The 13,686-nt window shown below is 38.2% G+C and overlaps 1 protein-coding gene across 1 annotated transcript; it reads left to right on the top strand.

Annotated features, from left to right (window-relative positions):
- Positions 1-263: 263 nt before the first annotated feature.
- nito (RNA-binding protein spenito) lies at positions 264-5,813 on the top strand. Its single transcript, XM_067145469.2, has one exon. The coding sequence runs from the start codon at positions 275-277 to the stop codon at positions 2,633-2,635; it is 2,361 nt and encodes a 786-aa protein (XP_067001570.1). The 5' UTR covers positions 264-274; the 3' UTR covers positions 2,636-5,813.
- Positions 5,814-13,686: the final 7,873 nt, after the last annotated feature.

Here is a 13,686-nt window from a genome sequence, read left to right as displayed (position 1 = left end):
ATCAAAGGAAAAGTAAAGAAACGTAGTGCCGTGTTATTTCTACGTATATTAATTTTTCACAACATACTGACATTATTTTAAGTTTAAAAATGAAAAGAAAATATTTATGATAGTAAGATTAAGAATGCCTTTCCTAATCATTTAAAAATATGAAAGGAAAGTTCCTAATATTTAAAATTTTGATTGTACTCCATGTATTCTCTTTGGTCAAGGCGTATTGATATTTACCGCTCGTGATTTCTCATTGGTTGTTACATTTCGGCATTGTCGATTGATGATTGGGATTCCAAGAGGCGATAGACAGAGAATTACAGTTAAAATTCGCAACATGAAGAGAAGTTCTGATCGTGACACACCACCCAGAAGCAAGAGATCACGTTCCAGTATTGGCAGGTACGACGACAGCTCCGACGAGAGAATTACACCGGAAAGGGTACGTCGACGAAGCCGCGGCAGATCACCCAGCCCCAGGGGTCGATACCCCTCTGAAAGTTCTCACAGGGATGATTATGGACGTTCTAGAGAAGTGTCTGAGAGGTCGTATCCTAGTTATAAGGTTTTGTGTGTTAGTGCTTTACATCCTAAGGCCAGTGATGAAGTTATAAAAGATACACTTTATCGGGAATATAAAAAGTTTGGTGATTTGAGTGTAAGGATATCTCATGATCTTGACGAGAGGGTTGCTTATGTATGTTTTCGTAATTCCGAGGATGCTCGGGATGCAAAACACAATAAGCCAAGAATTATTTTATTTGATAAAGTAGCATTAGTCGAAGCAATATATGAAAGCAGTAGGAGCTCTAGTGATTTATATCGGCGTGGCCCAAGCAGACCCAGGAGTATCAGTCCTGATTATGATAGATACTATCACCAACGTTCACGCTCCCCTGGTCCTGAACGCCATCGACCAAGTGAAAGTAGGTACGAACGGTCATACGGACCTCCGCCGGGCCTTCCTCATCGCGAGTTTCGTAGGGAAGGACCTCCACCTCCTCATCATGAATTTATGCGAGCTCCAGTTCATCATGGCCCACCCCATATCCCACCGGGTCCACCTCATCATTATGGTCCCCCTCGGCACATGGTACCTGGAGGTTTTAAACCACACCCTCATTTTGAGAAATTTGATAATAAAAAGGATAAATTTCCTAATTATTTGCATCATGTGCCTCCAGAAGATGATCCATTGGCAACACGTACTCTCTTTGCTGGGAATTTGGAGATAAACATATCTGAAGAGGAATTGCGCAGAATTTTTGGACGTTACGGTATTGTGGAAGACATAGATATTAAACGCCCTCCTCCAGGCACTGGTAATGCGTATGCATTTGTTAGATTTCAGAATTTAGATATGGCTCATAGATCAAAAGTGGAGCTTTCTGGTCAGTATATTGGTAAGTTTCAGTGCAAAATTGGCTATGGGAAGGCAACACCAACAACTAGGATTTGGATTGGGGGTTTGGGACCTTGGACATCAATTTCACAATTGGAGAGGGAATTCGATAGGTTTGGTGCTATAAAGAAAATAGATTATGTAAAAGGTGATAATCAGGCTTACATTCTATATGATTCTATAGATGCTGCAACTGCTGCTGTTAAGGAAATGCGTGGTTTCCCTCTTGGTGGTCCAGAACATAGGTTACGTGCAGATTTTGCTGATGTGACTCCATCAACTTCTGGTTCATTTGGGTTCAAACCCAGACCATTTCCAGATGACATGGCGGGAGGTGGTGATTTTAGAGTAAGAGTTCCCGGCCGTGAAGAATTTGGTTATGAGCCCGGGTATGAGCCCTGGACCGAAGGTGAATTTTCCTATGGACCGCCACGAGGTGGATTTAGAGGAAGGGGTGGAATGCCATGGCATGATCGTAGAGGTGGTGGTAGAGGTGGCTATCGTGGAGGTGGTTATCCTGGGGAAGGTTATATGAGGGAAGAACCAGAATGGGTTGGAAGGAGGCCACCACCTGACATGGAATACGAAATGCCTCGTCCTCCTAGGAGATCTGGGTCAGGGGAACCTGGTGTTGATAGATCTAGGTCTCGATCTCCTCGTCGACGTTCTGTGGAAAGTGATTCAGGTTCAGATGGACGACGTAATGGGATGTTAGGTTCTGCTCGTACTTTATCAGAATTGGCCCGAAAATGTGTGGCTATGTGGCAGGGTGCCCTTATTCTGAAGAACTCTCTTTTTCCTGCTAAATTCCACTTAACAGATGGCGACACCGACATTGTTGAAAGTTTAATGAAAGACGATGAAGGAAAACATCATTTGAGAATCACTCAAAGATTGAGACTTGATCAACCAAAACTTGAAGATGTGTCCAAAAGAATTTCTTCTTCAAGTTCACACGCTATATTTTTAGGTTTATCTGGCTCTACTGCTTCTGTTGCAAGTGAGGATACTTCAGTACAGACCCGTCCTTTAAGAAATTTAGTATCTTACTTAAAGCAAAAAGAAGCTGCAGGTGTGATATCACTTATGAATAAAGATACTGAGGCAACTGGAGTGCTCTATGCATTTCCTCCATGTTCATTTTCAACAGAACTGCTGAAACGAACTGCCCCCAATCTTTCTGAGGAAGGCCTGAAGGAGGATCACTTGGTCATAGTAGTAGTGCGTGGAGGGAGTGCGTAAGTGGTTGTGATCATATTACCATGAACAGCAGAACTGTCATTGATGCTTTCATTTTATGCAAAAGTAGTTTTATTAGGAACCTAACATTGTGAAGTAGCTTCCAGTTTTCAAGTGTTTAATTTCAAAGAGGATGAAACTTTTAGTATGTCATGTTTCATTGTTCTGCAGCCATGTAACAGTGTACTGTTAATGTGTACTCTGAAACTAGGTCTCTAATGTCGAGATGTGTAGTGAATCGAATGTGTGTATTCAGTATGATAATAGTGATGTAGGAAGGTAGGATGTTCATGGGAATCATACATCCCATTACTGATGTTATGAAGATTTGACACATTAAAGTAAACTTCTGCTATAATTTGTGAGTGATAAGTTCAATTCAAGAAAAACTATTAAAACGCAGAGTTCAAGTAATTCGCTGAAATGTGAACTTGGGTTCCAGTAATGTTCTTGTTAAAGTGTCTTGTACATTAATTTTAGTCAAAAGTGAAGTTCATTATGTACTGATCAGTAGTGAAAGGTCAGTGTTCTCACTTGTAGGCCTAGCCTTTTTTTTTTTTTAAAGAGACAGAACATCTCGTTTCTTTGTGCTTCTTATCTAGTTGGTGTTTGCGTTGTGTAGACATTTCATATGACTTAAAACTTTGTTATTGACCGCATATCTCTTGTGCTATGACCTTTTTTTATTATTATTATTATTATTAAGCTAGTTGGTTGGTAATTATTATATCTATCCATCTACATTGTTGAAAGAATATAGTTCTTTCACATCTCATATATTCCACTTCAGAATACAAATTTGTACAATTGTGTAATGCTAAAATAGGTCTGCAAGAAAATATGCTTTTAAAACCATTTTCCACAATAAAATGTGAAAGGGCTGTATTTTGTGACAGTATAAAAGTAATTAACAGTTTTTCCACTGCACGTGAAATTTTTCTTTTTCCACATACTCTGTGAAAATTATATTTCACTCTGTATTTTAGAAATGTGTCGTGTGCTTTTCAATTAATGACATAGTGTGTGACACCTACTATAACAAAATTAAAACATTGTGCTCGTGTGCAGTGGTTTTGATTTAAGAGCACAGAAATGTTTCAGACTTTCTACTCGTGTGCAGTGATATGTACACTGATTTGAACAGTGCGTATGTGACGTGTTGAAAGTGGACGTGGACTAGTATTTGAACTATTTCTTGTGCTTGTGTTAGTGTATCGTTAAAACGAGTTTGTAAGTGAAAAGTGTAGAGTGTGTTGTGTACTGTCCATTTAAGGGTTAAAGAGTAGAGCCAGGTAGTTCATTTGACAAAAGTGTAAGATTTACATTTGAAATTGTTCATTAAATTGCCTGTTGTAGGTATTTGCGCAATTTCTCTGGGTCAGTTAAAACTGTAACTTCATTCTTTAACCCTGGGCAGCAGTGAGAAGTGTGTGAATTGCATCATTGTGGAAATAGAAGTTCTTGCAGACAACTTGGAAATGTTCTCATTTATCCTGGTGCCTTATTTACGTTTTAAAGTTTTTGGTGGTACGAGTGTGTGAGTGTGTGTGAGAGAAAAGGCAAGTTTTATGAAAAGTGTGGACACATTATAGGAGAATTTCAATTTTCAGTGTTGGTGAACTAACATTTTGGATAAAATTTATTAGTTCTATCATAAATGAAACTTTTTTCCCAAGTTTTTATGCAAAGCTAGGCATATAATGCCGAGTGTGATAAATCTAAGACAATAATTTGATAGGTGAATCCAAAATGTTACGGCATCGCAAATTGTCTTCAAATTTCATGTTATGAAACGTTACATCAGTGTTCAGCGAAAAATTGTGTTATATTATTGCTCAGTGTCCTGCCAGGGAAGGTGGGTTTTAGAAATTTGTACTACTATGCATTTGCATATAGAAGTTTCTGTGGATATTTACTGCTAGTTTTTGCTTCATTTTCAAAGTTTCCTAGTTAGTCCCTCATTTTGATAGCCTCGCTTTTCTTGTGTTGGAACAAAGATTTCGGGTGAGTGCAGTGTTGCGTCTGAACGTGTAACACGAATGCAATAGTGAATGGTTCCTGTGAGCAATATAGTGTTTCATTTTGGCTTATATGAGGCTTGCATCTGGACACCTTCACTATCCAACATTCTTTTTAGAAGAGATTAGTAACCTGATGATTCTTCCTGTTGTAGAACACGTTCTACAGCGTGTTTTATTTTCTTCAGGAATCACTTCATTAAAATAGGCTACGATTCTTTTGTTGGGTTTAATAGTCCATACCCTGCATTATTTCAGCATTTATTAGAGATAATGCAGGAACACAAAAAACGGAAGGCCTACTCTTCCTTGAGTAAGTACCACTGCTCTTTTGGTGGGTGGGTGACTTAGTGAGTAGATTGATCACAGGATCCTGAATTTCCTGGCATATGTTTCATTCTAGTATTGCTTCATATAAAGTATAATGTGCACATGCATGAATATATTTAGGCCTATGTCATTTAATATAATTTTGGTCAAGTCTCAGTTAAATCTTTGCTGTAGCAATTGAGCGGGTGAGTTCTGTTTAGGCAGTTCTTCAAATTGTGTTGAGTGCGCATTTCACCACACATTCTACATGTGCTGGCTTTGATGGGTTTATGATAGACAGTTGTTGAGCAGGATCTTTCTGTGGAAGCCATGCATGATGAATATTGTATGTAAGTTAATTTATTAATTTCATTAACTGAAATATTAATTTAAAAGTTCAGTTATTCCTAAAAGCTTTGATAATTCTTTACAAGTACAACAAGTAATAGCGACATGTAAATCAAAGATGATAGAATTAGTTAAAAATTAAACAATGCTGTTTGTTTATTTGAAACACAGCATTAAATATTACATTATATTATTTCTAGCAAGATATTTTAGAAACAAACCATCCATGAGGTCGTGTATAAATCAAGTCGTGGTCCGTAGTAATTACGTCAAGATATATTTTGGGCACATCAGAGGCATAATGAATATGACCAGGCCCACCTGCAGAAAACAAAATTGAACCCCCTCAAAGAAATTGTTAACCTGCCAATAAAACACGAATTTAACTGTAGCAGATACAAGCATGACATAACTTTAATGCAGTCTATATCCCTATAATCTATACAAAATATTTACTGTAAGATTATAAAGTTAGTTAATATAATAATTTTAAAATTAAATATTTCATGAGGATACAGAAACGAAATAAATAAGTATATAATTATGTTGTTTGTTTTTATATTTTGAAGAATTGACTGTACTCATAGTAGCTTCTAATCAATCTGGACCACATGGTGTGGTTTCTCTTGTGTAGACAAATTGATTTGATTGACATACGATGCTGAGGAGACTGAGTTTACAGAGTCTGTCTTGGTCATGCCGTTTCGTGGATAGATTTTTACAAGAATCGGTTTTGAAAATTATTGTTTGGCAGAAGAAAGAGTTACAGGTAATTAAAAACAGGTAAAACGTATTGCATAAGAGGACGCTTGCAGCTATGACATCACCCCTCCGTCACCAAGTAAACATGGTCGCCATATGTTCTTCCAGTCCTATATAGTGTCCTTTTCAGTGTTCTATATGGCAGGTAATAGTACAAAAACCTAGTATTTTCTCACCTCTACTCCTTCCTTGTACCGTAATGAACCTATCTAATACCATATCACGGCACCTACAAGTGAACTAGAGATAGCGTTAATGTGTACCGTAACCAAAGTGTTTCTTCACTTGTTGGATCTTATTTTCAAATGGTGGTGAAATTTCCTATCCCTGCCAAAGAGCTCATGACATTGCTTTTTCAAAATTATTTTGGTAGACAGAGAAATTAATAGCTATGTTCTCAAGAATAGCACAAGCTTTATTTAAAACATTCTAAAGCTTTTCCTGCTGGATAATTTGTGATGCTTGATTAGTACTTATTAGAATTTTTGTTTGCAACTCTATTTGGGGAGGGGGGAATTTCAAGATTTCTCTGATTAGGAACATACAAGCGACTAGTAATCCTAAAGGTGGCAAAACAGTGAGGGAGCGTGCAGGCCATGCTGGTTTAACTAACGCACGACTGTGGTGTTGATGGGAAGATTTGTTAATTATATGTATAATAGTATATTATAACTTAACACCTTATTTACATACAGAGGCAATATGGAACATCCTTGTCGTGCTAAACAACACTGTTTTGTCGTGAACTGCCATAATTCAGAATGTTATAGCAATCCTAGTCTAAAGTTTTTAGTGTTCAATACGAAAAAGAAAGAAGATAAACATGGTTATTGGCAGTGAACCGAATGAAGTAAGTATTGTATAATACCAGAAGTATAATTCATTAAAAAATTGACACCTTGAGAATGACTGTGGTGTATGTCATTATTAAAGCAGACATTAATAACGTCTCATAAGTTCCTTATCCTTGTTTATTTGATTATTCATTTAGTGCTGATTCAAGATTTCACCCTTCCTGTAAATAAATCCATATTCTTTCCTGCAAAAAATATTAAGAGGAGTTATGACTAAATTTTAAAACTTCTTCAGTTTTTTTGTAAGGTGTGGTTCATGTTTGTGGGTTACTGTAGTCACGTCCTAGTTCGTGAACCATGGGCAACGGCTGAGTGGCCTAGTAAGTGGTCCTGAGAGTCGGGATACCAGTTGCTATGGAATGGGAGTGGGCATCTCGGACATATTCTGAGTCGTGGCCCTCCTTGTGCTCAGGCGACTAGGACTACACAATTCACCGGTGGTCCACAACCCGTTAGAGGAGAGATCCTCACTTGGACTATGTGCAAGTAGGGCAGCATCCTGCTTCATGAATTTACCGAGCTCAGAACACTTTAAGCAAGCCTCGGACCTATGGGAGTAATGGAGTCCCACTCCCATTTGACAGGCGAGGGACTCCTTGCAAACAGCTTGGCGAACGAAATGGAATTCGATGGGGAGCTATCAATATTAATGGGGCTTATGGAAGAAAGAAGGTAGAACTTGCTGAGTCAGCAAAGAAGATGCATCTGGATATGCTAGGAGTAAGTGATATTCGGGTAAGGGGAGATAAGGAGGAAGAGATAGGAGATTATAAAGTGTACTTGACGGGTGTTAGAAAGGGAAGGGCAGAGTCTGGGGTAGGGCTCTTTATCAGGAATACCATTGCACGCAACATAGTTTTTGTTAGGCACGTAAGTGAGCGAATGATGTGGGTAGATTTGTCAGTGGGAGGAATTAGGACAAGAATTGTGTCCGTGTATTCACCATGTGAGGGTGCAGATAAGGATGAAGTTGACAAGTTTTATGAAGCATTGAGTGACATCGTGGTCAGGGTCAACAGCAAGGATAGAATAGTGCTAATGGGCGATTTCAATGCGAGAGTTGGGAATAGAACTGAAGGATACGAAAGGGTGATTGATAAATGTGGGGAAGATATGGAAGCTAATGGGAATGGGAAGCGTTTGCTGGACTTCTGTGCTAGTATGGGTTTAGCTGTTACGAATACATTCTTCAAGCATAAGGCTATTCACCGCTACACATGGGAGGCTAGGGGTACCAGATCCTTAATAGACTATATCTTAACAGATTTTGAATTCAGGAAATCTTTTAGGAATGTACGAGTTTTTCGGGGATTCTTCGATGATACAGACCATTATCTGATCTGTAGTGAACTAAGTATCTCTAGGCCTAGGGTAGAGAAAGTGAAATCTGTCTGCAAATGAATAAGGGTAGAAAATCTCCAGGACGAGGAAATTAGACAGAAGTACATGGATATGATTAGTGAGAAGTTTCGAACAGTAGACAGTAAGCAGGTTCAGGATATAGAAAGTGAATGGGTGGCATACAGGGATGCTGTAGTAGAAACAGCAAGGGAATGCCTAGGAACAACTGTGTGTAAAGATGGGAAAAGGCGAACATCTTGGTGGAATGATGAAGTGAGAGCAGCCTGTAAACGTAAAAAGAAGGCTTATCAGAAATGGCTCCAAACAAGGGCCGAGGCAGACAGGGATTTGTACGTAGATGAAAGAAACAGAGCGAAACAAATAGTTGTTGAATCCAAAAAGAAGTCATGGGAAGATTTTGGTAATAACCTGGAAAGGCTAGGTCAAGCAGCAGGGAAACCTTTCTGGACAGTAATAAAGAATCTTAGGAAGGGAGGGAAAAAGGAAATGAACAGTGTTTTGAGTAATTCAGGTGAACTCATAACAGATCCCAGGGAATCACTGGAGAGGTGGAGGGAATATTTTGAACATCTTCTCAATGTAAAAGGAAATCATCATGGTGGTGTTGCAAACAGTCAAGCTCATGGGGAGGAGGAAAATGATGTTGGTGAAATTATGCTTGAGGAAGTGGAAAGGATAGTAAATAAACTCCATTGTCATAAGGCAGCAGGAATAGATGAAATTAGACCTGAAATGGTGAAGTATAGTGGGAAGGCAGGGATGAAATGGCTTCATAGAGTAGTCAAATTTGCGTGGAGTGTTGGTAAGGTACCTTCAGATTGGACAAAAGCAGTAATTGCACCTATCTATAAGCAAGGGAACAGGAAGGATTGCAACAACTATCGAGGTATCTCATTGATTAGTATACCAGGCAAAGTATTCACAGGCATCTTGGAAGGGAGGGTGCGATCAGTCGTTGAGAGGAAGTTGGATGAAAACCAGTGTGGTTTCAGACCACAGAGAGGCTGTCAGGATCAGATTTTCAGTATGCGCCAGGTAATTGAAAAATGCTACGAGTGGAATAGGCAGTTGTGTTTATGTTTCGTAGATCTAGAGAAAGCATATGACAGGGTACCGAGGGAAAAGATGTTCGCTATACTGGGGGGCTATGGAATTAAAGGTAGATTATTAAAATCAATCAAAGGCATTTATGTTGACAATTGGGCTTCAGTGAGAATTGATGGTAGAAAGAGTTCTTGGTTCAGGGTACTTACAGGAGTTAGACAAGGCTGTAATCTTTCACCTTTGCTGTTTGTAGTTTACATGGATCATATGCTGAAAGGTATAAAATGGCAGGGAGGGATTCAGTTAGGTGGAAATGTAGTAAGCAGCCTGGCCTATGCTGACGACTTGGTCTTAATGGCAGACTGTGCCGAAAGCCTGCAGTCTAACATCTTGGAACTTGAAAATAGGTGCAATGAGTATGGTATGAAAATTAGCCTCTCGAAGACTAAATTGATGTCAGTAGGTAAGAAATTCAACAGAATTGAATGTCAGATTGGTGATACAAAGCTGGAACAGGTCGATAATTTCAAGTATTTAGGTTGTGTGTTTTCCCAGGATGGTAATATAGTAAGTGAGATTGAATCAAGGTGTAGTAAAGCTAATGCAGTGAGCTCGCAGTTGCGATCAGCAGTATTCTGTAAGAAGGAAGTCAGCTCCCAGACAAAACTATCTTTACATCGGTCTGTTTTCAGACCAACTTTGCTTTATGGGAGCGAAAGCTGGGTGGACTCGGGATATCTTATTCATAAGTTAGAAGTAACAGACATGAAAGTAGCAAGAATGATTGCTGGTACAAACAGGTGGGAACAATGGCAGGAGGGTACTTGGAACGAGGAGATAAAGGCTAATTTAGGAATGAACTCGATGGATGAAGCTGTACGCATAAACCGGCTTCGGTGGTGGGGTCGTGTGAGGCGAATGGAGGAGGATAGGTTACCTAGGAGAATAATGGACTCTGTTATGGAGGGTAAGAGAAGTAGAGGGAGACCAAGACGACGATGGTTAGACTCTGTTTCTAACGATTTAAAGATAAGAGGTATAGAACTAAATGAGGCCACAACACTAGTTGCAAATCGAGGATTGTGGCGACGTTTAGTAAATTCTCAGAGGCTTGTAGACTGAACGCTGAAAGGCATAACAGTCTATAATGATTATGTATGTATGTATGTAAATATAGGTTTTATATTTATGTACAAATAAGCACATTTTCTTACCAAACTAGAGATATGTAGATGTATTAGTTCAGACGCTTTTTCAGTTTTCTCTTATACACTTCTAGCAAGATACCTGTGCTTAGATACAATTTTAAATTGAAAGTTATCTTTCAAAGTTTTACATTTTGAAGAGTATGCTGTTGGATAACCTATAAAATATACCCTCAATTCATACGTCAAACTGTTTTGGAGGAATGATATTTTATTTTCATATATAACAATCATTTGAACACTATGCAAATGAAATGTTTTAAAACCCTATGTTATCAACGTCTAGGGTGTAGATGCGACCAACCTGTGAAATTTTGACTTCGTACATCGAACGGTCTGGAGGGATGAATAATTTCATTTCTGGAGCTATCCTCATTTAATATCTTAAGGGTGGAATGTTTTAAATTTTTCCTATTTTACAACTAGGATTTAAGAATGTATACTGCCATTTGGAATTTTTCTTCATACATTAAATGGTTTCAGAGGAATGAGAATATTTGTTTTGGTTTTTAACCCCCATTTAACACCCTTAGGGATTAATCTCTCTTTTTCATACCAAGTACCTGAATTAAGACCACAGTGGTTTCCTTCTAATTCTTAGCCCTTTCCTACCCTATCGCTGCCACAAGACCTCTGTGTGTCGGTGCAACGTAAAGCAAATTTTTAAAAAGCAAACCTTTTATTTCACCTATGATATAATTTCTAACAGCGTGCTCTTTTGTGGTATTATTTGATTCACTTTTAGGTATAAAATTCACGGCATTGTATCCATCATAAAAGAAAATATCGCTCCTTGGTCACTATTTACATTAGCAACGTGCAACGCTAGCCTGCACAGTAATTCAGGGACATCTGCTAGAGTGCTCTGCACCTCATGACTTGCATGTTCCCCGTTGGTGCTTCAAACAGTTTTTCTTTCTCTTTTTTTTTTTTTTTTAGATGTCAGTATTATTTTTGATAGGATGTTAAATACATAGACATAACTGTAATGCTGGGCTTAGACTGGTATCTCAAAGACCAACATGTTGAACAAAGCTTCTTTTAAAGTGTGAGGAGATACCATATGTTCCCATCTTTTAACAATATGACTGAAGAAACGATATGAAGTTTTCACTTTGTTATGGTAAGACCTAAGTGCTTGAATACAACATGCAGTATTGTTAAGTTCTAGGTTCTAAATCATGTGCAGAGCAATTCACATATTTTTCAGTTCTTTTTTTTTTTTTGCTGCATTTTAGTTCAGGCATCTTTGTATACATTTGTCATACTGGCACAATAATCGTACCCGTGGCCACGGCATTTAGTTAGTAAGAGTTCCTTTTATTTTATTTTATAAAAACCTGAGAAGCTTTCATTAAATTTTACGTTACTCGACTTCCTGGTGACGTGAAATTGTAACGTATCCAAATATCTGAGTTAATTGACCCGTTTTTATGTTGTGTGTTATATCTGTAATAATAGTGAAAAATGGGCCAATTTCTTTTTCAAATGCTAGGGATAGAAGCCATTAAGTCACTCTAAACTGAAGTATCTAGGTACTTCTGTCTATATTTTGGTTTATTATGAGAACACATAACACAGGATAATCATTAAAGGAAAGTTTAATGATTGCTAAAATGTTTCCTCTGTTAGGTTTTCCATTTTTCTCTCTCTGTTCCCAAAAAGCTAGATTATTACAAACCAGTGTTAACGTTGGATTTAAAGTACGCTCGAAAACCCATTTCCAGATGTTCTCGCTTTTCTTCAGATCAGAATCCATTCCCAGGTCAATTGTTTCTTACACCATGAATTTAAAACAATTCATACCTTCAGATGTGCAAAACTAGTTTACCATCAAACTATACTTTTGGATATTCACCTCCAATCTTGCAAAGTATGATTTTCCAGTCCGAAGAGCCAACATGGTTTATCAATCAATCAATCAATCACCCACTGATCTGCATTTAGTAAGGCTGTCGCCCAGGTGTTAAGATTCCTTGTCATTGTTTACATAGTCTTCTCTTAAATGATTTCAAGGAAGTTGGAAATTTATAGAACCACTTAGTAATTTTTTAAAATAATTTGTTTTATGTCGCACAGACAGGGCTAGGTCTTATTGTGACGATCGGACTGGGAAGGAAGCGGCCGTGGCTTTAATTAAGGTAACTTACAGCCTCAGCATTTGCCTTGATAAATAATTTCAGTCCCTAATTCTTCTTTTTATAAGCAAATAATTTCCCCAATTTATCTTCTTGAATTAGATATTTGTCTTCTCATTATGATCTTTCCTTTTTTTTTTTTAAACTCTTTTCAAGCTTATTCGGCTACTAATGTCATTCCATGCTCTCTCTTCTCTGACATTTCGGAACATGCTGCTTTTAGTTGAGCAGCTCGTCTTCTTACTCCTATGTCACTGAGCTCAATAGCTGCAGTCGCTTAAGTGGGGCCAGTATCTAGTATTCGGGAGATAGTGGGTTCAAACACCACTGTTGGCAGCCCTGAAGATGGTTTTCCGTGGTTTCCCATTTTTTAAAATTAATTAAACACAATGTGTACAATCAAATTTTTCACCACTCTGTCATTTCTGTGATTTAAGATTGTCTGTTTACACATTCCACTAAGTGGTATTTAGAGCGTGGATTATTGCATTTCTTGCAGACGCAGTCCTCCTTGGGTTCATGGAATGCCTCATTCTAGCAAATCTTACCATGAAACCCGTGGACAGCGAATCGTGTATATAGATGTCGTAGTTTGAAATTCGGTCCCTTCCAAATTTCTGACTTTATTGCATCAGTCTCCATTATTTCTTGGCTTTTTTCCATCTCTCCTCGATGATAGTTTTATGTGCATGCGTTTCCGGTAGATAAAAAATGTGCTTTGTCTTCTATGAAGAAGGTTTCCTGCGCTATTTTATAGGCGTAGCTATTTCTTGAGAATTTTTATATTGAGAGAGCTCTCTTAATAAATCTTGCTTTCTAGCTTCCTAAGGTTGTTCACAGACAAGTAAGGCCAAATTAACTGAATACCATATGTAGCAGTCGGCATAACTTTAATTCTGAATAGTTTCATCGCCGTTGATAAGGATAGGTTTTGGAGTTTGGGGATGTCATATGAGACTTTCGTTGTTGCCGTAGCTTGCTCCTGTACATGTAGGGAGAAAGCAGTTCCAGTAG

The sequence above is a fragment of the Anabrus simplex genome, chromosome 4 (genome assembly GCF_040414725.1).
Source record: "Anabrus simplex isolate iqAnaSimp1 chromosome 4, ASM4041472v1, whole genome shotgun sequence".
Taxonomy (NCBI): domain Eukaryota; kingdom Metazoa; phylum Arthropoda; class Insecta; order Orthoptera; family Tettigoniidae; genus Anabrus; species Anabrus simplex.
Note: the sequence above shows the minus strand (reverse complement) of the source record. Positions and strands in the feature narration are given on the sequence as shown.